Raw genomic sequence first — 26,460 nt, forward strand, 5'->3', positions numbered from 1 at the left:
GCTGTGCCCCACACAGAAACTCGAGCTACTGTCCGGGAGAAACTTGAAAAAACAACTCGGCGCACTCATCCCTCAAGTCGGCCGACGTGACTGTAAGGAAAATATTTGAGCAGACCGCCTCGATGGACGCTGACATGACTTCCATGTGTAAGCGGATACATAAATAAGAGGAAAATAAGAGCCGAGGGATCTCAGTGGGGAAGAGCTCGGGTCATACAAGTGTGGGGCTTCTGTTAAAGAGGGAATTGGGGGGGAGGGGAAGTACAGCTGGACTGACAAACGTTAAATGTTTTGGTTTTTCCCCCTTCAAACAGTAGGTGCTTAGTCGAGCCCCAGCGGTCACATCCGAGCACACAACAAGGGGTTAATGCGTTCACACTAACAGGATGAGCGCAGCTTGACCCCACTACCACCATTAATCAGAAAACGAGAAGGGGGTTTGTAGCGGACAAGAAAAATATCGACAAAAAAGACACGGTAACATTGAAAAAGTGTTGATTCCCAATGAACTGTTGGTTAAAAATGAGACACCATTCAAAAACAATGAGGTTCTTACGCTAAACAGTGGCGCATCCGAAGTCAAACCAAACTCGTTCGACCGTAGATTTGTTCAGCTCATCTAATTTGTTAATTCATCAATCATTTAAATAGATTACTTTGGTCCAGGGGGGAAACTTTTACCATAAAAAAGTAAATACTGCACAGATAACATTTCATGTTACATTTGAGCATAATTGTCATGTAGTGGAATTAAAAAAAGGACGTTAAGCAAGTCATGTTAAAGGGTAAAAGATGTCGTCAACCTGACTGCTTTCAACGAGTTAGGTCCTTTTTTTAAAAAATGACTTTTCTGTTTTGCTTGCCAAAAGTAAGTATGTCAGCAAAAGAAATTGGAAATCAGTGGCTATCCGTCATCTCGTCCTATTTCAAATTTTGGATTCCTTCAACTTTTTACTTAAAATTTGAGGTTGAGTTTTGTGCTGATAGTGTAGTGGTACATGCTGCTGTGTTTCATGTAGACGGTGCGGGTTCAATTCCCAATATCCAGCCACTGCCGGTCCCAAGCCCGGATAAAAATCATGCGAGTGACTTGCTGTGACCCCTGACCCCTGAGTTGAAAGTCACTTCTTCTTCTTTTCGGTTGAGTTTCGAGTTCTTCATCTGCCAAAACTATTTCAGTCCCAAGTGCCCACTGAGGTTCCATGAGTCGTTGAGATGCGAGGCCGCACCTTCCGTCACATACTCCTCCTGGTTTTCGGAGTGGCCGGGAATGATCGGTGCGCCACAGATAAGCCAGAATTCCCAGGTGCAGCTGAAGTACACGTGTGTGAACGCTACAGTTCATCTTTTATCAATCAGAGTTAATCATTCCCAACATGTCAGACCCAAGAATTCCGAACAGTCCTGTCGTTCGGACAATGTGGAGAGTCGAAAGAGACCACATCAGACAGTGTTTATAAAAACATGATTAACCTCCTCAGTCAGCGTGGACTCGAGTGTCACCCTCTCCCCTGAACTCTCCCGTTCTGCTTGGGAGCACTGCTGATGGATGGGTGACAGCGGTAATGACATGATGAACAGCTGCTCTACTGACTCCACAATGCAGCATCCAGACAGCTAAGACCTCCAACTAACACATTTTCCAGATTTTCCACGGTGAGCTACATTCTTCGTCTCGAGTCGACCATTGATATGACCGCCGTGCCGACGTTTATCTGCTGGCTACACCTGAATAAGCCCTGCATGGACCACAAAGGTTTTGAGCAGATAATAGGTTGAGGAGAAAACGCGCGGCCTAATTGAAGCTTTTCAACGTCTCATCACACAACGGGATTGTTCAGCTGCTGACAGATGACACATTAGCGCTCCCAAAGTCGACCACTAAATGAGACGATGCTTAGATTATCATAACACATGGCGGGTTCATGTAGTGGTTGCTTCAGATAGAGAAATTAAAATGTGTAAACATTTATACACAGTACCAAAAACCACACAACCGCAATCTTTCCTTTAGTCGTTAAAAAGTGCTTCGTCATGGAATTAGTTCATGCCAGCGGAGATTTAAGAACATTTAGATGTAAACACATTAAACCACAATGAGGTAAAATTATACTGGAACTTGTTAAAAAAAAAAAAAAAAAAAAAACTAAAAAAAAAAAAAAAAAAAAACTAAAATTACCATTTCTAAGGGAAACTACAACCCTGGGAAACATAAAATTATTCACATAGCAGCCACCTCTGTGAGAGGCAAACTTATTTCCTTCCCCTATTTATAATTAAATGACTCATGAAACTGCTACTGGAAAAAAAAAAAAAAAAAAAAAAAAAAAGAAAGTTACCTGGGTATCCAAAACGTGAAGAAGACGATTTTCATCCTGTTTCTACTTGTCTGTATGTGGCTGGTACAGAGACACATTTAATTTGTTCATTTTTATTTTTTATATAGCGTTTACTCATCCAGGTACTGAGAACAGATTCTCATTTGCAATGCCGACCTGGCGGCAGACAGCAGAGTAAAACGACGCAAAATGAAAGCAAATACAAACACATAGACGACTAACTGCTAGTTACTTGTTACATAGTTGTTACATTACATCATAGCACATGGCACATAAAAGGATCTATAACGGCTAAAATCAGGTGCAGCGATCATGTACAGCACAGGTGTCAAACTGGTGGCCCAGGGGCCAGATCCGGCTCGCCACATCATTTTACGTGGCCCGCGAAAGCAAATCAAAATGGCTCATTGTGTTCTGGTGTAATACCATTGAGATATTTGCAAGCATTCTATTGTTACCAAGCCCCCTTTGAAAATAAATGTAATAGTTGAAAAAATATTTTTATAGGCTTCTGATTTCAAATCTGGCTATTCATCAATGTGTTGTGTATACTGTATGTAATTATAGTATAGGAGGTAATCTTTCATTTTGATGGGTTCACAGTTGTAGCGGCCCTCCGAGGGAAGTCATAACTACGATGTGGCCCGTGACAAAAACGAGTTTGACACCCCTGATGTACAGTATCCCTCACTAACTTTTTAAACAATAACATTGAAAGTGAATGAGCTGAGTTTTCATTATTTGTTGCAGAGCGTTCCTGTCGTTTGGGGCGGAAAACTGAAAAGAAGATTGACCAAAAGTAGTGCAGACTTTGGGAACAAAAATGGTTAATAAGACTGCTGGAGCAGAGAGTGCGCGTGATGGTATGCCAAGATAGGGTGGTTACGTGAGTGACTGTAAAGGAGAGTGAGGGCGGCAAAAATATTTAAAAAAAAATATATTGCTGAGGCAAATTGGAGACTGCGGAGTATAATATTGCAGCATACAGGGTAAACTAGTTCGCAACTAGAAGGAATTATGACTAAATTATGAAAAATGATTGACATTTTTGTGGACATCCCGGCGGGGGAGTGCTTAGCGTCGCGACCTCACAATTCTGAGCTTAGAGGTTTCGAATGTCCGCTCTGGCCTTCCCGTGTGGAGTTTACACGTTCTCCGTGTGCTTGCGTGGGATTTCTCCAGGTAATACGCTTTCCTCCCACATGCCAAAAACATGCATGTTAGGTTTGTTTAAGACTCTAAATTCTACACAGGGGTGAAATGTTTATCTACAGTATATGTCCCCTGTGATTGGCTGGCGACAAGTCCAGCTCAGCCAAGACGTTATTGTGGACAAGCGCTTTAGAAAATGGATGGAATGACATTTTCTTTGTCATCGGGAGTCAACACACAGCACAGCAACAGATCAATGGAAACACACGAGATTCATTTTACTTGTTAGACCAAACATTTTTGGTCACTTGTTGCCAGGCAGAAATCTGAGGGCTCTATCATAACTGGCCCATAGGCCAAATATACAGCCCTGGAGTGTTTGTCGCTTTCTGTAGTCGCCTACTGGATACGACTCTGACACAAGCACAGCTCGCAGCGTTAGCCCCAAAGTCCATCCTTGATTTTGAAGTACTCTTATTTTTCTTTTGTTTAATCTTGCTGTGGTGTCTTCATTTTTTCCCAGAACACTTCGTCGGACACAACCATTAGGTTGTTTGAATGTATATATTTCATGTAAAGATAACGCAAAGAAAGAAAGACAGAACTATCTTCCGGATCTTCTTGTAATAACATGGATGATATAGCAAATAGCTGAGACCCGATTCCTCCGCCCCAAAGTCTAGGGTATAACAGACAACATTAATACATTCTTAGGAGAATTAATAAGAAGAGCATGTGAGCGCTGAGACTGTGCAGGACAGCGTCCACTTCAGGCACTGATCTGGGGCCAAAAATGCGAGCCTCCATTTGGGTTAATCATGAGCAGGTCTAAAATACTTCACACAAAGTACAACAATAACACGACTCTGCCCCCTTTTGCATGGATGTCACGTAATGAGATGCTGGCAGACGGTGAGCTGCCTTCAAAGCTCAGTGATTGGAATTTAAATGTATCCACGATGGGAAAGGCTAGCCTGGGAAGAAAACACATGGCCGTAAGGACAACAAGCAAAGACCTTCTGTATGAAAGACCCGAAGCGTCTGAGCCACAGCCGTGGTTCTGAAAGTGTTGCTTAAAGACCTCACTCGCATTAACCGCAGCAATTATGCTGCAAATCCACAGGAATGTGCAGGAAGGGCTGCTCCCTGACCGCTGCCAAGGTGAGAAAATCTCTGAGGTTAGGATGGCAGCGCCAACATGAGTCAGCTGGCTCCAAAGGAGCGACCTTATCTGGAAAGATGCGTGAACTCAACACAAAGCCTCCCTTTTCCCAAACTCATTCATCACTTTGCCCCTTGGGTTTTTAATTTGGAAAGGTACACAAAACTAGGTCAGTCGGACTGTCCGTCATCGAGGAGAATTTATTTTATCAGCACTTCGGGAGAGGGGCCAAATCTCCGTCGCGTTCAGGCCGTTATCTCGCTATGCCGTGCATTAGCCAGCAGTTGCACTCACAGGTCAGAGGCGCTCGGGAGGCACGTGAACTGGACACGCTTCACTCAAAGCACTTTGCAGTATAGAAACTCTTCAATGTACGGTAGATTCTTCGTCTCTAGAATCGCTGCCAACGTCAACATTTCAACATCCCGTGCAATAACATTAACATCCATTCAAAGACATAACATAAAAAAAAAAAAAAATAAGAATAAGAATAGGATGTTCACAACAGATGAGAACCACAAAGAGAATAAATAGAAGCCATCAAATCAAAACAACAAGCTCAAACACCGTAAAAGCCTCTGGACCATGTCAGTGGACTCATCATTTATTAAGACGTGACATTTGAAAACATAAACACATACTATGGAACCTCGAAGGTCGAATTCGCTGGCCCGATCATCAGAATTCAACCGTAGGTTTTGAGAAAATTACAGTTCTGAAGTCATTGAGCAATGTAAAACCTCAAGCCAAGTCGAGCATCTCTGCATGCAAGTTGTCATTTCAGTGAGCATCGGAAGGATTAACTCCATGTGTTTTGTTTTTTTTTCCCCCCCCCCTTCTAATTTTCTTTGGCTTTTTTGTGATACTGATTTCAAATGCCACCAGAAATTGTTGGGAAAATGGCACACACGTCTGTTCTGGCTGCACAGCACAAAAAGGCTCAGTAAGTCAACATAAAATAAATGTAAAAATAACAACAAAAGAACCCACTCAACTCTACTACACTCTTCCCTATACTTTCATGACTTTCCATAAGAGGCTGAGCAAACGGTAAATTATTTTATTGTTTTACTATCAATGGTTATCACTATCATATTTCCCCTTGTATGACTGTTAAGAATGTGATCTGCATGAAGTTGTAATCCTCCCTCGGCACGCTGGACATAGAGTCTTGTCATTTGAGTTAACATGTTTTAGTGTTTCTACATTTTACTATTAACAATTAAGAAATTATTTTACACTTTTTATGACCATAGGGATGTTAAAATAATAATGATAACCTGTACAGTTAATAAAGTTATGATGGCTTATGTTCATTTCGATTATTTATGGTGGGAAATTTGAATTTTGAATCAAATCTGACGGTGGACCAGCTACCCAGAACGGATCAAGTTCAACTTCAGAGGTTCTACTGAACCTTTTTCAAGCAGACGTCTTTCGCTTACGGTATCGATACCGGATAGGACATGTTCATGGATAACAAACTCTTGAGTCCAGACAGAGCAAGACAAGTTGCGCCTGCCAAATCATCTCCAGTCACCAAGCCGACTGCCAGACGGACAGTGAGGTCACAAAAGCGCGAGTGCCGTTAAAGGAGGATGCTTCCATTTTGAGGTGAAGCACACGTTTGCAGGCATCTGACAACTCAGTAGGGGCCAAAACCCCCCAAAATTCCCTAATGACATGCAAACACATCTAACAGCATGCAGCGAGTCATCTCTGGAGGCCTCGTGAAGAACGGCAAGTTCTGGTCATAGGAAGAAAATATGCTGTCCTCTCTATGGTGTACATCCAAAACTTGCCCCATATTTAAAGTTATACTTCAGAGGTTATAAATAAAAACCTGTTGAAAGCTCGACTGATGAGTTCATCTCCCTCCAACCTTTGACGGAGGGTCTTTGGAGCAACGCCGCAATATGACATCCTCCCAACTGGAAGGTCAAGAAAAAGATGAGCATGTGTTAACATAGGGGCGGCACGGTGGACGACTGGTTAGAGCGTCAGCCTCACAGTTCTGAGGACCCGGGTTCAATCCCCGGCCCCGCCTGTGTGGAGTTTGCATGTTCTCCCCGTGCCTGCGTGGGTTTTCTCCGGGCACTCCGAATGAATGAATGTGTTAACATAGGCAGTATAGTGCCACGACTCTCACTGGTCTTGGTTAGCCATGTGCTTTTTTTTAATGAATACAACTGTGGAGAACCAACAACATAGGTAGGCTATATACCAGGGGTGGGCAAAAGTTTGTGCTCAAGAGCCATATTTGATTGTTTTATTTTATTTTTTTAAATATGGGCCAAATCATTTGTAGATAAGTTAGTCAGCTGGGACAGGCTGCAGCTCACCTGCAACACTGACGAGGACAACTGCTAAAGAATATTGATGTGATAGATTATTGACAAAAATAATCATTTCAGTCTAATTTTTAACTCATTCACTGTCAACCTTCTCAGTTTTAACATGGATATTTGACTTCTAAAGCCGTCAATGGCAGTGAATGTGTTAATGTTCTTATTTATAATTAATTTAATTGTTTTTAAAATTACCGTATAAATTCCATCCATTTTCTTTTACCGCTTATCCTCACAAGGGTCGCGGGATGCTGGAGCATATCCCGGCTATCTTTGGGCGGGAGGCGGGGTACACCCTGAATCGGTCGCCGGCCAATCGCAGGGCACATAGAAACAGACAACCATTCGCACTCACATTCACACCTACGGGCAATTTAGAGTCCTCAATCAACCTACCACGCATGTTTTTGGGATGTGGGAGGAAACCGGAGTGCCTGGAGAAAACCCATGCGGGCACGGGGAGAACATGCAAACTTCACACAGGCGGGGCCCGGATTTGAACCCCGGTCCTCAGAATTGTGAGATAGATGTGCTAACCAGTCATCCACCATGTCAGCTACCGTATAAATGTAATTATTAATTTGATTAATATTTGTCTTATTGTACCATTTTTACCACACTGGGGCTGGCGTGGTATAGCTACCCATGTCTGCAGGAGCCTGTCACTGCACAATGTTGTGGATGATGACTACGCAAACCACTAAACGAGGAATAGCCACCGAGTCTGCGATGGCGGGGGATGGGGGGATTGGGGGGTGGGGGGTTGCAAGATGACTCATCGGCGGAACACAGACTGGACACAACAATGAAGAGTAACAGAAAGTGCAAAATCTTATTTCCCAAGAAAGTTGCACGTATGAAGGGAGAAGAAAAGCAGTGTGTAGGTCATGCAGGTGGGGTTAAATTGCATGTCCATGTGAGGGGGACACGAAGGGTCTTTGTTAGGTTTCACCTGAGGGGGGGTGAGGGTAACTGGTCTGATCTAACCAAACACATGTCACCGGGTCAGGGTTTCCTTTCATGTAAAGGTTGCTGAGTCAAAAGCGTTTGAAACTTCAACATGTTAATTGTGTTGCCAGAGCAGAGCGCGGCGTATGGAGTCATTTGGAGAGAAACCATACTGGAGGCTAAATGTCACCAGTGGAGTTGAGACTTGCAGGATGAAAACATGTAAGCACTCAGTTGCTCTCGAATTGAAGTAGTTTCTGAAGAAGCAAGCCAATTGGGATAGAAATGGAAATCACCCAACCCACAGGAAACACATACAGAAAATGTAACGAAACCATATGTCTCACATGCTTAAAAGTACTTCAACAGTCCTGATATCAGCACCTCTTATACAGCGCTCGTCCACTGTACGTGTTAGTCATATCTGTTTTTTTCTCCCAAACCTTTCCTTTATCATACCCTCGAAATTGCATCCCTGTCCCCTTTCATATGCCCCCGTTCATCTTTCTAGCCCAAAATAAGCAGCGTGCACATGTGTTTATGCAGATGACACGCGAAAGTAAAGGTCTGGACCCTCTGGAGGAGCCGAGCCGTAACACGGCCAGACGACGCGGTGCACGGTGTTCCCAACGACAGCTTCCAGCAACACGTTGAGACCGCCACACCTGGGCTTTCACTTAATTCTCACCAAATGGTCAAAGCAGCAAGGACAGGATTCTGTTACACTCTTTAAAGTGTAGAAAAACTTGGGACAGGGCATCTTGCACAACAACACTGATCCTTTGTCAAAAATGGATGACAAGGTGCTCTACTTCTATGTGGCGGAATCCTGGAAGTTCGATGTCACAATGAAAAAACCTTTTGCTTAGCAATACTCTACATCTTGTGGATAAGACAAGGTGGAAAAGACATGCAATAAGGCTCCATCGCTAAATTACAACAAAGCAGAAATGAATACGGGAAATGTGTAAATAAGAGAGGGAACCTTCGAAAATGAAATCGGGAAATAAAACAACAATTTCAAGAAAAATCCTTCTCGCGAGGATTCATTCCACAAGCTTTTTCCCCCTTTTTTCTTTCTTTTGGATGCCACCGCAGATCTACATTTTTATTCATTAAGGCCTTTTTTGAAATTAGACTTTTCACCGATTTTATCTGGCTGATCGGTATGGGCCGATAGTTAGCATTTTATGCTGATCGGCAATAATGTCATAATTCGCCGATCCGATCAATGTCGTCATTGATCGGCTGCGCAAAAGACATTTAAACCGTGTCGCCGGGTGCACAGTATATTTGAATCCAAAAGCTAGTTAATTTTTTAGCCTTGTCGCGTGTCTTTTGACTAGTACTGTAAATATCGCACGGCCAATGACGTTATTTAAAAAGAAATAAATATCTAAATAAAAAACATGTTGTCGGTGTGGAACAGACAACACGTCGGCGAGAGGCAACACGTAATGCCCGGATCAAACTACGAGACAAATTTGATCTTTCACGATTGCACTGTCCGACTACTGCACTAAAATCTTGTATTCTGATACCACCGCATCCCGTTTTTTTACAACTATTGGGCTTTATCTTGTCAACTCAAACGCGACCGGATACACTCGTTAGCGTGGCGACGACTTTGTATTATAAGGACAAAATGGGGGGAAAAGCGTGTTGGTGGTCATCGGTGCTCAGGACAGGAGAGGGCGTTCGTTTAAGGCTTGCTTGAGGTATGGTCACATACTTTTCATACGGCTCACAAGCAGGGGAAAAAACGTTATGTAGCCTAGCAAGCTAGCTAGTGGTACGACGAACGGTTGGACGCAAACATGCCGCCGTTCTGTCGAATCATCCTCTAAAGGTTCGGTGTGGGTGAAGTCATTTAATTAACAATAAAGTAATTGAATTCCAGTAAGTTAGAGCCCATTATTTCTGTCATGTTGTAATGTTGGTTTGACCTGACTGATTAGAATACATGATCTGACAAGACCACAACTTGTCCTGACACAACTTGTATCTTCATGCGCACTGAACGAACACCTCGGATCGCTTTGAAGACGTGCTGGTTGAGCGTGTGGCCCACATTGAAGTAGAAAACGCCAAGTTTGGCTTTAAAATATATCTTTTGTGACGCTAATCCTGAAACTTTGGTGACACGTCGCATGTCACAATTTTCTTTAAAAAACAGTTAAATGCTTTTCATTGGACAGTGACAAAATTAGCCACGGCGTCGTTCATTTGCTACATGCGTCTCTATCCTGGCTGCAATGTCAAAGAGTGCAAGATGAGGAACACGCAACTGGAAATGCAACATACAAATGCAATGAAGGAAGATACACAGGACCACGTTGCCAATGTCAAATGGTACGAATGGTACTAGTAAAGATGCCCCCAAAGTTTTAACATGACGACAAATTCTCTCTGCAACAGCTTCTCGAAATGTCCATTATTTACTATAAGAAAAAAAAACTTTTCAAATACGAACAAATTGGAGGTTGCCCAGCGTCCCAGAAGGGATTTTGTCGGAACTTGAAGGTTCCTCTGTTTCCTGTTTGAAAACATTGCCAAATCAGCACCGTTGCAAACGCAGTACGGTGTGTTGTGCGACACTACAAAAGCCACTATACACCAACGAAAAGGGTATTGTGTTTCAGGCGCTCTTGACTGTTGATGAGGTCACCAGACAGTTTAACAAGCCATGCATGGATTCATACATCTAGTCCCTCGACAAGGTGCTTCGGCTTATAGCCTTGTAACAACCGTGTCATTAACGACAGCAGGCCTCCTAACTATAGTGCCAAAGAGACAAAAGCAAGAGTTAGGAAGATGATAAAAGCGGAAAAAGAAATATGAGCGTGACTTATCTATTACAACTGCCAACTCTCGAAGCTATAGCATATAATCCACTGTACAACATAATACAGCATGTCATGACTTGAGTTCCTCGAAGTCGGCGATACAAGCGCTGCATGCGGCGTTTCGCCCTATGCCGACTGACTTTAAAAGATAAAAAGGAAAGTTTCTCCACATTCCTATAGATTTAAACTGTCAAGTTCACTTCCTCAGAGTGTTTCATCAGAAAAACAGCGCAGAGGCAGAAATAGCAGTATAGGTGTCAGTAAAAACACTGATCACGCTGGACGCTGTCCACAGGGACAATTTGAGTGAAAGAGATAATTGCTTTCAAGTTGGCTGTAATGAGTTTGTCTGTCTGATGCTTTTTTTTTTTTTTTTTTTTAAGATGTGACCAACTTTACAGTAAGTGCTAAAAATGGAAAAGACATCCCATTCATACTACTATTTGGTGTAGTTATTTGATTCAGTATGGACTGGTTAACGCTTTCTAAAAATCTTTAAAATGATAAAATTGCCTTCATCATTCAATATCAACTTTTATATTGCATTTATCTTTCGCACTTACTACTACAACAGTTTGACGTTGCAACAGATTATTCACGCCTTATACATGACATCTTAATTATTATTTTCTATGGGACCAATTGTTATTGAAAACTCAATCCGTAGGTCGATTTACGTCGCAGAAGAGATTGTGTTCGATCTTAGAGGTTCCCCTGTATTTAAATTTGACATACTGTAGGTATACAGCGTACAATTATTATGATTTTTTTTAAAATCATCCGTAGGTGGAAGAATGATTAACTCTAATTAGGCCTTAATTACACCTGTGTATTTGTGACCTTGCAGCAAGGCTGAGCATAAAGTAGCCAAACCAAATGACAAAAAGCCACCTCAGAAAGAGTGACCTCATTCCCATTTGCGCCGATGGGTTGATGACGGCATACACGGTCCCATCTGGGCCAGAACTGCAGGCCTGCGGGGCAAGCTAAATCCCGGGTCTCTGAGCCAGGTGTGAGGGCGCCTCCAGAAGGGAGCAGACCCTGAAATAACCCACATCACAGAACTAACTGAGCACAGACACCTTCAGGCCAACAAGAACCGAGAAGGGGAAAAAGCTAGATGTGGCTGTGGATGGCATTACTCCAAGGAGTGTAGTCTGGGAACCTGCTCGTGTAAAATGTATGCTCACTAGGTGCAAGTGTGAATAATGTTTCTTTTTTCTTTCTTTAAAGATAGTTTTATTGATTCATGACGGAGCTTTCAAAGGCACTCCAGACAGAAAAAGTTCTAGGCTGCCTTCCTTACCTTTTGGATCTGGCTTCAAGTTGAAAGAAATCACATTAAAAATACGACAAAGGATCAGTGTTTCACCCTTCGGGACGTTTAAACTGCACACACAGATTAATCTAAAAAAAAAAAAAAAAAAAAAAAAGAAGATTTCATTTATAAGACTACGCCGTTGCGGAGGTTGAGCATTTTACAATACTTTAAAGTGGATGTTAAAAAAATTACACAGTTGCATCGTTTCTGTGTAAATCAGACAATTTAATCTTTAAGGTTCGATGAGCCCTGTTCTAAATCCTATTGAACCTCAGCTGGGCACCATCGTTTTTATCCAGGCCACTGTCATTAGTTTTTACAAATTGCAAAAAAAATCACCAACAACTGCGCTGGCATGCAAATCACAACATTTTCACATTTTTGCAGGTCCGAATGAACGAGGATTTGGCAGCACGTCATCTGGGTGAGATTTTTTTTAAAACACACACACGAAAAAAAACCTCTCTGTATGCTTCATTTTCTTTCTGTCTCCGCGCATGTATGGAAATCCCAGGCCTGCGACGCCCCCCCCCCCCAAGCCCCCCCCCCCCCTTTCTAGGAATCCCTATGACATAGTTCCACATTTCATTCAGTCATCATCTGCAAAGCAGCCACATCTACACACGTCTACGACCTATGCAAGTGTGCTCCAGCTCATGTTCTACTCGTCACGAGAGAGAGGGACCTACTACACTCTCAAGTAACTGGTCCGTTGCTCAAAGATCTCCACTGGCAAATGTATTTTCTGTTTATAGGCATTTCTAGTTAATTTCAAAAGTTGAACTTTCCATGGGGTGACACCAGTAATAAGAATTAATAAAATAAATAAAAACTGCATTAACACGCAGGCAAACAAATCTAAATTTGACTCAATTGACTTTTTGCGTTGTGATTTATTGGTTGATTTATTGTCTGATTTTAATGAGGAACATAGAGTTCCAGTTGAATAAATTTGAGGATAATTCTTATCCATCCCGATGTAAAGTTTCCAACTTTGTAAATTCCTGGAATTTTGCAAGCATTAGTTGGATCACATACAGAACAAAACCAGGCTGATAGAGGAAAAGATAGAAAAAACATAAAGGGGGTAAATTTTATGATCCCAACAGGTTTTTATGAGTTATTTAAGCATGTGTGACCCTCATAGCAGGCAGTAAAATGTCAATGACCTTGCAGCATGTGAGTCCTCCACTACCCGACCCAAAAGCATGTGGTCTCTCACTTACAATACCAGGGGACTGATAAATTTACCAACAACTAAAAATAGGCTTCAACATTGCTTTATTTGTGGGGTTTTTTTTGTTTTGTTTTTCTTTTTTTGTGTGTGCGAGAAGGTCATACAGCCGAGGTATCAATTTACAAAGTAAACGTGGTACTCGATAGGTTTAGTTTACGGAGAGACAAGTGTTTGGTGATTGATTGGAAAAGTCCTCCTTCAGACTCAAAGTCAAGCTGTGATAATGTAAGAGGACACCGTGCAGTTCTGATGCTCATGTACCTCTAAGGATGTAATTCTGGTAGTTCTGGTCGGCTTCGGCACCCACTTTGATCAGACACGTCAGTCCCTCGGCCACCACAAACTCATGCACCAGATCCTTGTCATCCTGAAGAGGGAAGGCACAGGACAATGTAAAGGACAAGTCAATACCGTCAGCAAACTTTACATTAACCATAACTATATTTGTAAACTTAGGGCGGGAGCAGCCCATCCAAAAGGACTTGAGGTTTGGAAGGAAAAAAATGGTTAATGTTGTTGCGCTACTGTGCACTCGATTCCAGGAGGTGGCTACAGACACTTTGAGGGATCAACTGAGTTGGTTTGCTGTGATCACAGGGAGGAAACAAACTGCAGTTTGAGTCAAACGAACTCAAGTTGTGTTCACGCATCTTGGATCAGATGTTCAGTCAACAGCGTTGAGGCTTTGGCATGCAGAAGATATTTGCCAAGAAACCTCAATGGAACCGATTTAGTAGGGACTTGGATGTATTTTATTTTTGAGATAATTTTTTTTTGCTCCTCATGAGCCGACATTGAGTCACTGAGGGGCGAATACCATTGTATACTTGAGAGAGAGAAAGAAAAAAAAAGGATTTCTTTCACCGAGCAGCAGCAGCAGTAATAGTGAGTCACTGCATCAGTGCGAGCGAGCATATGGAGGAAAGTCATTGCAACAGCTTGTAGGAGCCATCTCGTCTTTCAGTCACGATCCGCAGAGCGTGTGGCTAGAGATGAGTGTTGGAATGTAAGTAGGAAATCTCGACTTTTAACATCCACCTCATTTGATTTAGGCTAACATTGACTTTAGTGGTAGAAAAGCCAAGCCCCAGGTGCTGCCCCTCCCCATTGATTACAAGCACATTAAACAAGGACAACAATAATGACATGTCTGTTTGAATTTCGATTCCATTCAACCAGAGGATAATTTATCTCACTGTGTTGCCCTACAGCTGAGTTGAGTGGGCAGGTAACAGCCCCCAAGTGGTCAGGTAATGTATAATATATGAATATCATGAGCACAACTGCATAACACTGTGGGCGATTTCAAATCCTGTCATTTGGAAGCGTTTTGGTGTTCAAAGACAAACCACATAGATGTCAACCTTAAGCCATGTCACAGACTCATTTGGACCTATGTTATTTATAAAACAGTGGGGGGAAAAAATGGATTCTGATGGAAGGGGACATGAAAAGGCTTGTCCTAATGTTGGTGCTGCGAGTTGTATATGATTCAAGGGTTTGTTCATATTGTCTACGACACAAACTGTATTTAAAGTATCAGCTATTTTAAGTATTCAATCAATGCAACGCAAGCAAAGTTATCCCTTATATTACAGCTTGTTTCAAGGACCTGTTGTTCTGGCAATTTTATCCCCGATGACAAAACCACCTGCAACTCTTACCTGTCAGTAATATTGTTATTTAAAGCCGATCTGGCGCATGTTGTGATAAAGCTCATCATTCAGATGGGAGCCTGGAAGACAGCGGCCCAACACTGTGGGCCCATCAAGGCTCCTTCTCTCCCCTGGAGAGGGTTCAACGGCTTCCATAACAGCTTTACCATAGACACGTGATCGTTGCTACCAGTGTGGAAGTGGAAGAAACCAGCTGCTGAAAAAGGAGAGTTACCTGGAAGATTTGCTTGAGGGAAAAAAGGGCTCTCCTCAGCTCCCGTCCAGTAGAGTTGTAGAGTTTTTCTGCGTGGAGAGCAAAGGAAAGAAATCAGTCACACATGTGGAACCGTCCTATGATGTTGTCACAAGTGGTGAATAAATGAGACAAATTTGTTTTATCCTACCCTAAATGAACTGCCCCTGAATTGTGGTTTAAGTGTGCGTGGTGTGTCCGTGAATAACAAATAACTCCATTGTGTCCGAGGACTTTCAATAGCAGCAATTATTCCTTAGTAGCTACATGTGAAAAATATGCTGGGAGACACAAAGTCGGCCGAAAAAAGAAGAGAAGACGCCACATCTGTGCTGAGTTAGTGAGTAGTTTCCTGCTGACAGTGCTGAATACGCAGCACGCTGTTATGCAAATTCGTGGCACAAACACCACAATGGCTACGAAACAATCCGCTCGTTAATCAGTTATGGAAACATGCTGAAAACTGTGTGGGTCCTTCTAATGGACGAGAACATTTCCTGCAACAACTTTTGGTCATCCGTCAGCGTGCAAGCAGCCTGCGCAGCTGCCAGGGAGTGGCGGTGTTGAGCACAATGTGAGTCTTTCCATCAATGCTCTTGAACGCTCTCTGACTCAGCACAAGTCATGTCGTGGTGCTGCAGATACAGCAACTACAGCAACTGTCAACTCGCCCTCTTCTTGTTCATTTGGTCCGTTTTCATACATAATAGATGCACATTTTACATATGTTTTGGACCGGTGCACTTTTAAAAACATGATGACTTCGTCAGCAGGGATTGGAATTGACAGGCTCTCGCTCTCTCTCTCTCTCTCTCTCTCTCTCTCTCTCTCTCTCTCTCTCTCACACACACACACACACACCTCGTGCATATGACCGACTCTTTACAAACAGCTGCTGCTAATCGCATCCTAAAGTGTGAGAAACACACACCAATTGGTGCATGCGCTTGGGATTCATAGCAAAATGTTCCTATTCATTATTGTTGCTGGCCATCGACTAAATCCCTTTAGCGGATGAACAGAGAGAGAAAGAGAGAGGATGTATGTTGTCTGCCAGCTCTGCGGGCACACGCAGCCTACTTCCAGACACTGGACCAGACAGAATAAGCAGGCTGGGTCTCTTGTCTTTAGGGTGCCTTTCCAGTGACACACAGCTTTTTCCCACCACATGCGTAGGCTCACTGATGCAATAATCATGCAACATCATACCACTACATACTTTTGTTAAAAAGATGACACAATGTAAACAGGAAGATCTTAAAATGTGCATCCTCGTGACACCCCAGAGGACAACAGTTGTTTCTCAATTTTTAGCAATTTTTATGGAGTGGTGGCGCATGGTACAAAAAAAAAAAAAAAAAAGTGATCATGGCCGTGATCAAAGTGTGGATGCAGAATCACTTTCCACACTTTCGTCAACATTGCAAGGCTAAAGGTGCTCGTAGTTGACCAGTTTGACCCTTGAGCAAATTCATTCAATGATCTCCTATGGGTAAAATAGTTTTGAAATGAGAACAAATGGACTCTATGCACACAGCGTTTCCGCTTTCGGTGCTAGCGCTGACCTATTGAATATACCTGTTACACAATCCCGGGTTATCACACATTTTCACGACAAAGGTTGTTTAATGTGTTGTCGTGCTTAAGGTCCATTGAACCAACCAGTTACAGAACAGATTGGGTTCGATTTGAAAGGTTCCACTGAATAATTCACAGCACTGCAACCTCACTCCTATATGTCACGATAAGAAATTGTTTTTTTGTAATATATTGTGAAGTGTGAACCGAAAGCAGACCATATGTGGCTGAGAGTCTTCATATAAATGAACTCGCTTGCTGAAATCCAACACCTCAGACTGAAAACTGTTCTCGTCCACTTAACAATCTTTCCTTGATTCTGATTTATGATTCCATGGCATTATGTGCAAGTGGCTCAGGGCTTCCAATGTTTTGCGCATTCAGTGCCATACATGGTTGAAATAGCTAATGAGCGGGGCTGGTCTTTTATGGAAAATGTCACAGTCACAGGCAACAGCATCCACAAGCAATAAATCTGGAAGCTGTGGAGAAGCTCAGCAGTGTTGTGGATAAAAGCTTTTAAACAACAGAACGTGCCGAAGCCTATTTTTGGTTTTGCCTGCTACATTGTGTTAGCTGCATGGGGAAGGTAGGTTTTGCAAACTTAGGCTGGTTGTATGTGCTAATCACAAATACTATATTTAACTTTATGGCAAAAAAAAAAAGTCTAAATATTCCCTATTTTGAAAATGTTTTGAGAGCTGTGGGTCGTGAGTGAAAGAACGAGATCCCGGATACAGGCGGTCGAAATGGGTTTTCCTCCGCGGGGTGTCCGGGCTCTCCCTTGGCAATAGGGTGAGAAGCTCGGTCATCCGGGAGGATCTCAGAGTAGAGCCGCTGCTCCTCCACATCGAGAGGAGCCAAATGAGGTGGCTGAGGCATCTGATTCGGATGCCTCCCGTACGCCTCCCCGGTGAGGTGTTCCGGGCACGTCCCGCCGGGAGGAGACCCCGGGGACGACCCAGGACACGCCGGAGAGACTACGTCTTTCGGCTGGTCTCGGAACGCCTCGGGATTCCCCCGGAAGAGCTGGATGCAGTGGCTGGGGAGAGGGAAGTCTGGGCATCCCTGCTAAAGCCCCCGCAACGTGACCTCGGATAAGCGGTAGAAAACGGATGGATGGATGGATGGATGGATGGATACTTGTAGTGTCGCTGCTGGTGGGGAAGTTAATCAGTTTCATCAACCCTTCAGCCCTTTCAACATAAAGTGTCAGAAATCAATCAAAACTGAACGAAGATAAATATTTTTTGGGCACATATTAATATCCTAGGTATGGTTGTTAACAGTCTGGTGAATTGACAATGTTGCTCAGAAATGAATTCTGTCATCAAGATCAAGAAGTGTGAAGTAGTTTATTAAAACTTTATTTACAAACCTCCCCTGCAGGGAAAATTAGGCCCATTATCCGTTCCGCAAATGGCAATGTCACAAACCTGAGAGCTGAGAAAAAAAACAAAGGAAATAGCTCTCAATGCAACTGACAGCGCCGGCCGAGATTTTCTCTGGTCTAAATCTGGAATCCCTGACTTCCCTTTCTCACGAACATTGAATGTAAATCAGCCAACAAATAACTGACACCCAGAGCTGCTTCACAAGTGACTGTGACCAGCTCGCAGCACGACCAAGTGACAGTGATGCATCAGCACCTGGCTCGACATTGACTGGGCTTCACTAAACCCAGAAGCATGTGTGTGCATGGTTGAGAGTTGTTCCATCTTCCTGTAGTTATGGACTCAAGACTTATTCTCTCCTTTTTAGCCCTTTATTCCGGACTGCAATAAAACTGTCAGAAAGTTATTCCTTCCCGACACTAAATAAGGCACATCTGCAGGAACAGACAAATCTTTTCCCTGTCCCTGTCCATGGTCCACCCTCTGATGAAGCGCTCAGAGGCCCATCTCTAATGAGAAATAGCTCAGTGGAGATTAGTTCCATACCGTCTGGCCCGGATACACACCAAAGAGCAGGCGTTTTCCTAGCCAGGGACGAGATCTCGCAGCAAAAAAAAAATTCCAGGACTGCAGCTCCAACAGTCATATTTACCTGAAACCAGCTGAGACTTCCAACCTAATAGCTTATAGCATTTGTCAGGGCTTTTAAAAAAAACAACAACACATTTTTACTTTTTTTTCCTTTATTGTTTAAATGCAAATATCAGAATAAGAACCCAAATAAATCGTAAGTGATGGCACATTTTTGGGGCAGTCAATATCATTTTGGCTTCAACTTTTGTATGACTGTGCTTAAATCATAACTGAACTGCATAATAAGCCTTTGAATCATTTGGAGCTTGATGGATTTATTCAAAATATGTTTTGATTTAATAGTAAGTTGAGTCTAATTATAGCTTATGAATAACTCTTCATACCACAAAGATGCACTACAATGAGAAAACACAAGCTCTCCTTTTATTCATTTTTAGTGAACTTGAAAGTATTTGACCTTACACTGATGCACCAGCTGTTATCTCCCCTCACATTTCAACACAAAGTCACATTTTCAACATTTCCACAGAGATAAAGGCGACAATTACAACCTGCAACATAACCTGCAGTATCATAAACACAGTGCAGTAGCACGACATCTTTAATCATATGGAGTATGCTCAGCTATTCACGCTTAAAGGCCGGAAACAGTCTGCACTGAAAATACACAAAGACTTGTCGAGTGATAAAAAGAGTCGGACGCCTTTGCTAGAGTTAGCTGTGTGCAGTCACGCTTCCAAGTCAACTTGATTCTCACGTAGGAGGCAAGACATTCCAGCAAGGCACTTCTGAGTCCCAGGTGGCAACACCTCCACCTGCGATGACCCCAATGAATCAGATCTTGTACAGTATGTGTGTGTCTGTTCAAAGGAAATTGCATTCAATAGAATAGGGGACTACGGCTATCCGGGCTTGATGCGGCCGAGAGATCCCGACTGGCTGGGACAACGCTGGAAGGAAGTACGGTAAAGCAAATTGTGGGTAAGCAATAGAACGCAAAAAGATGGTCTACATGTCTTCTTATAAATCTTTATGCAAGATGAAAGACAACAAATAAATAATTCCAATTACATTCAATATGCAGGCCGGCCTTGTCAGCCACCATTTAGCCATTCTGCCCTTGAGGGATGTGTTGCTTTTACAGTTAACTGACTAACATCACATCCAAGCACTAAGAGTTTGCTTGTTTTTGGAGTAGCCAGGGGAAATAAAGTCCTCCATCTGTGTTATTATTTCTAAGAAGTTTTATTACAGTCAAGGCAACATCAATAAACTTCCTCATGTTTAATCCGAAGCAAAGATGAATCGCAAACAAAAATGTCCTCTTGACGGGGAAAAGAGAAAAGTTAAGGGTGGATTCTTTATTGGTGGGGAGGTTGACCACTGATTAACAGCGAGAAAAGTCACAAGTGAAATAAAGAAGCTCAGTTAAAAAAAACATTTTGGATTGAAAATCCATAAGCTTATGGCTCTGACAATGAACTCAAGAAAAATGGGTTTTGAATTCGTCCTGAAGAAGAAATTGATGTATATCAGTGGCGCAATGCCCCATTGGGGCCAAGTATTACTCTATTGCCCCTTTTCTACAGCATGGTAATGTAAAATCAGGTAACACTAAGTACTCGTTCTAGCACCTGGTCATCGGCGTACCAAGCCGGTACCGTTTGTGTGAAGTATGCTACAGCTGCTCACTCATTGGTCAAGGAGATTTGTCCTCCCATTGCAACACATTAGATAAATGGCGACAAATTACAAAAATAGAGAGAATTATATAATAAAGTTTCCACTTTTCTGCATGGTTCTGTCTTCTGACTGCCCACAGTCTCTTTTCTAATAAAATCTGTGCTGAAAATAGACGAATAGAGGCAACCGCACATCTCGGCTATTGTTGTTGTCTCGCATGTCTCATGTTGATGTTTTTATGGAACCTGGATTTCACTTTCTTACAACTACTGATTTAAAATAGAAAAGTCCCCCACCAAATCAGGTTTCTAAAAGTGGTAAGCTACCTAGTGGAGACCCTTAGAGCTGTGTCTTAAATAAGAAAATATGTTGCAGGCAATTTAAATTCAGTATTTGCCAGTGTTGCTGAGCAACTATATTACATAGTAAATCACAAGAGCAACAAGACAAATGCTTTGCCACATTCTTGCTGGTTTGAAGTGCTGTTAAAAAGTAAATCTAACAGAGTTTATATTAAAAAAAAAAAAAGTAGATAAAATTAGCTTTTATGACTTCCCGACATTGACGTTTAACATGCTACTCGCCAGGAATTACCCTCTTCTGAAGGTGTGACTGAAGGGACAATAAAAGCAGATTATAGCACTGGAAATTATTTGGCAGCAATGCAGGTAACACTGAGCTCACATTCGGTGTTTGGTTTTTGACGACAAGTAATACTTGGATTAAAATGATGTCTGCACCAATGTATGTGCACCTTCTTTCTCTCTCTCACACAAACACACACACAAAGGCTGCTCACAATGTGCACAATGGAATAAAGACATTCATTAATTTGTTCCTGTTGCCTGGAAATGCTTTGGGTGTTATGATGGAAGCCATGTGGCGATGACGGTTTAGATTAGAGCAAACTGAGCATTGGCCACACAGACTGAAGAAGTCTCTGTCACTGGGAGCCATAGGAAGGCTTCACAGGACTCACAGGGCGTGAAAGTTTAAGCACACAAAAAGCAGAGACATGGGGGAGAGATGAAAACTCCAAACAAGCAATAAACTGCCGCATAATCTGATCATGAGCACACCACAAGCAGACAGTGAAAAGATGTTGCTGTTCAGAAGATAAAGATGTGCAAATAAACCACCATAATTTCCTTCTAATTGTATTTCCCTCCCAGATGTGGTAAAGCTGGATTTCCTCAACATCTCGTGGAGGGCATGACATCTCCAATCTCTTGGGAGCTGGGCACGAGGGGGCGGGGGTTGTGTTACTGGGCTGTGATACCCGATCGCGCCTGGCCCATTGGATGCAAAGACATACCACGGCCAAGTTCATACAAACATAAAACCTACCCCACAGAGCTCAACGGCACACATTGTGCCCGAGTGGAAATTGGATTGTGGTGTTTATTGACGTGTTTACATAAGCCATACGGTCCGAGTTTAGGTTTTTGTCAGTCCCGATAATTCCAGCAGTGACATGTCTTTGAGTCTCTCAGATTCTGCTGGTTTTCTTCAAAGATCCTTTTTTATTCAGAAGTTGTTGGTGCTTGACGGGCATGGCAGGCTGAAGCTCTCTTGTTGTGCCTGCGTAATATGTATGTTGACCACACACCAAGATGCTATCTGATGCTGTCAGAGTGACTCAGTAGGGAAAAATATTGGTTGTCTCTGCACAGATATGCATGACAGCAAGGCAAAACTTTCATTAGGACCTGCCAGCCAAGTGAGTCATTCCTTACCAGGTGACCCACTCTACCCCTCCCCCCTTAAGTACCCCCACCCTTTTCTTTCCTCTGTTTTGATTTGATGTCGCCCGCTGCCCTCTATTCACCTCCTCGGCAGGGTTTCCCCGAGCTAAGCACCACTGACACAGATACCGACTAAAGGCATGCAGCCATTCAGAGCACCAGACAAAAGCCTGACACACATACTACAAACTAGCGGATCGACGTTTGAAGCCGCTCCGATTGGGGGTGGAGGCAGTCTGTCAGGTCCAGCTGTACCACAGCTAAATGGAATCATCTTCTCAAGAGTTAAGAAGTTGTGCTAACCACCCACAGATGATAGTCATGCTCTTTATTTTTGTAACTGTGTCGGTTAAAATTCAAGGTCATAGCTTTCATATTGTACATAAATTCTGTATCTGATGTATTCAGTCTGTACTGCTCTTTATGTTCCTTTTCAACCAATAAAAGAGACATTTCATTTGCAAGATCATTGACAATTCAAAATGTTGCATTTCCTATGCTGCAATTAAATTCGAAGCTTGATTGAAGACTCTTCTGGAGAGCGAATGGTTGTCTATGTATAAGTGCCCCGCGATTGCCTGCTGACCAGTCCGGGGCTGGACTCCGCCTCTCGCCCATCGTCAACTGCGTTAGGCTTCGTTACAGGTGACGCTAATCAGGACGCTCTACGCTGCAGGAAAATGCTGTACACAAGGTGGCTGGTAGACAGTGAAGGCCGGATTAGCCTGCTTCCCTGGTGACAATCGCCAGATGACATTGCATTTACCGGTAGTTAAAAATTGATGTAATATGGGATAAAACGACAGTATATACCAGGTTATACGCCCAGATAATTTAATCCCTAAATCTTATTATATTAGTGGCATGTCAACCATGTTTGTAGGGTGCTTCTGGGTTGCCCTAGAAAATATTCCCGTTTAAATGTCGTACAGTCCTTATCTTTTCCTACAATGTCCTTTTCAGTTCTTCTGAGAACAATTGCAAGAACATGCAACGCATACGAATGACGCATTGTCATACAGCTGAATTACGTTCCAACAGGAGAGAGTAACAGTGAGGAAAAGCAGCCCGTAGACACCTGGAAGCAGATGAAATGTGCTTTAGTCAGCACGAACGCTACGATCGTAACGATGACACGCGCGATATCTTCTGTCGCTCTAAAAGCCTATGGAAAATGAAAAACAGCCTGCGCCAAAGTGAAGAACACCCACGCTGTGCATGTCATAGGCCAGTGCACAATTACGCACAATCTGACTCAAATATGTAGCAAATGTGAACACCGATATGTTCTCAGGTGCAATGTAATATCTCTTTTCTTGGCTGTGAGCAGTTAAAGCCATTAACTGTGATCCAGCGACCACTGACAACACAGGCACCCAACAAGCCAGCTCATGACTTTGTTTTCCTAGAGTGTGTACACCTCCCCACTTTTGGATGTGGCTCTGCAAGTCTTAACGGTAAAAGCTTTTGTAAATAATCCACACAAGACATTCAGTGATGAATGAGCTTTATTTAAAATTCTCTGATGGTTAACCGCAGACGTAAAATGAGGCATTCATGTTATTCCGAGCACATAATATGCGGTCTTGAGCTATCGCTACAATCTTGGCCTTGCACGGGTGCCCTGTCATGTCGCATTCCTTCGCCTTGGCACCGGCTTCGCTATGCTAAGCTGGTGTGAAGCGCGATGCGACTGCTGACAGGTGGCAAGACTCTGGGAAAGGTTCAGTTTAGCGGCTACTATAGACACCCTGAGAGAAAAGACATCGTAGACTCGCGAGAATATCTCCGGCGCAATTACAGAGCCGGGATATGACCTGAAAACGAATGGAACAAAATTAACATTCAACTCAGTGTTTTTGCCTGTCATGTTATTTTGAAAGGCATTGCTTTTGTGTTTGCCAAACTGGAACCCTCTCAAGGGGGACTGACTTCTGATGACTGATGTGTTTTCTGTTTTACCCCTTGTAGATCATATTAGACATTTCCCCACTGCAGCTGGAGCTGCTAGATAAGGATTAAATATTTGCTCGGCAAGCCAATCATAATAATCCCACCCACGCTGCCGATTGGCCTTTCAACTATTTTGTTGAAACATGTTTGCTATCTTCTAACTTATCGTATTGATGCATTTAAAAAAAAAAAAAAAAAAGTGTGATTCGATCCCAGTTGATAGATTCGGATCCCAATGGATAGACTAAATCCTATACCCAGATTAAAATGCACAAAAAATATATATACAATATCACACGAGCAAGATGTGAAAGTAGAAATTTGGGCTCTATGAAAAAAAAAAAAAAGAAAACTAAAATCATATCAAACATAATATTGTGTCATCTAATTTGTTGAAAAATGGGCATTCTAAAATATCTTAAATAGAAATTATGTACTTTTCTAGGTGTGGAGACATACCTGCATCTTAATAAACGTCTAACCATTAAAGAGTCAAATGGCAAGATTTTGGACAAGCCCCATTAAGAGCCAGTCATGCGTCCCAACAGCGTGACACTTTTAAGGTGGGGGACGATTGATCAGAACGCCTACAGCACCTGCACTTTGTGATCAGGTAAAAAAAAAAAAAAAAAAAAAAAAAAAAAAAGTTGTTCTGACTCACAGCTCAAAACACTTTGCCGTCTTCAGGCAAGACACAATCTTGTGATTTCTTCCCTTATTTAGCAAAAGTCAGTCACTGTATAAACATCTGGGATTTTGCCAAGATTATGATCCAAAGATATGAAAAGGTATGTCAACAAAATATAAACATATGAGGATGGCAAATGGTGATCACAACCTGTTTTTAATTTTTTTTTGTGTGCGTCTTTGACAGAGATAAGAAGTTCCTGGCAGCCTTTCACAGGAAAAAAATAAGTTTGTATGCGATTTACAACCTTGAACAAGACATTAAATAAGATACAATTCATTAAATAGTGAAATAGAGATAGTGGATTTGTTTGATTGTTTTGTTCTTTCAGCCTCTAGAGGACAGTCTCTGGTTGGTGTTTTTGTTTTTTTTTAACGAGCGAATTAACAGGCTTAACTATGCCATCAAGGGGAAGGAAGAAGATATACAGTACAGACTTTGATCACGACTCAGCAGGGGGTAAGCTTTACGCATGGCTGCAACTACACGTACCAAGAGAGCAAAGGGAATCTCGCAGTCTTAAATATCGGTGAATAAAGCACATTAGGTTGGATTATTGTTATCTGAAAGTGCACAAATATTTGCATTCGCTTACATATTCATGAGCCATCTCTACTAGCGCATTTGATACCATTTGACAAGTGTCTGGTGAAAGTAAGGAGTGTATCGTAATGGTGTCGCTGAGCAACAATTAGAACAAAAGAAAGTTGAATGGGATTTCAACTCAGTGGAGTAAATGTATCGCCGATCGGCACTAAATTGTAGACTTCCATATTGACACAGACATATGTCTCAATTTTGTCCTTGGCTTTCACACCTTTTGTCTGCTTTCCTCCATGTAAAGAAGACAACATTAGATCCATCTTAAAATCAAAACATGTTTTTTTGTTTTTAAATCAGCGGTTTCATTTGTTTACCGTTTTGTCAGCCTTGTGCCCTTTAGGGTCACATACGGGTTTCTGACAGCTGGAGTAAATACAGTAGAGGTCGGATTGCTTTCTCATCCCAAACGAACAGGCCCCAAGTTTGTTTGGATCCATACCAAGACCACCGAGAAGAGTTGGTTTGCTCCGTGCCCGAGTTTGATTAGCGTGTTGACACCTGACCAAACCAACCATGCCAACGGGGGAAACAAGCAAATGTTCAGTTTCAATGGACTAAACTGAGATTCATGCATTATTCACTGGGAATTTGAGGAAAATGTGAAAATAATGTTTATGTGAGCGCACGCAGCTGCCCTGCATAATTACACCATAACAAGTTCAGACAACTAGGCCCGAGCACACTGGCACCAGATTCTGGCTGGTACATGTTTTTACATTTAGGTACTTCATCCTTCCAGTACTCCCCCTTTCCTTTCCACCCCTCTTTTTCTCTTCTGTCTTGACCCTTTGCCAACTTCACCAAACTGTTTCAAGCACATCTGGTAGTGGTTGTGAGCAATACCAGTGCAATCCGCTCAGTGTTTCTGAAAAAAAGGAAAGAAAAGAAAAAACAAGAAGACCTTGAAGAAAAGGTGCTCTCAATACAAGCCGATTAATAGAAGGTGATTTCATACAGGTTC

At 42.5% G+C, this 26,460-nt stretch overlaps 1 protein-coding gene across 1 annotated transcript in view; it reads right to left on the bottom strand.

Annotated features, from left to right (window-relative positions):
- fhod3b (formin homology 2 domain containing 3b) overlaps positions 1–26,460 on the bottom strand; it is an 84,708-nt gene that overhangs the window by 23,053 nt on the left and 35,195 nt on the right. The window contains 2 exon segments of the mRNA XM_061675136.1: positions 13,615–13,720; positions 15,244–15,311. Coding sequence (XP_061531120.1) covers positions 13,615–13,720; positions 15,244–15,311 — 174 coding nt within the window.

The sequence above is a fragment of the Phycodurus eques genome, chromosome 4, assembly GCF_024500275.1.
Source record: "Phycodurus eques isolate BA_2022a chromosome 4, UOR_Pequ_1.1, whole genome shotgun sequence".
Classification (NCBI taxonomy): Eukaryota; Metazoa; Chordata; class Actinopteri; order Syngnathiformes; family Syngnathidae; genus Phycodurus; species Phycodurus eques.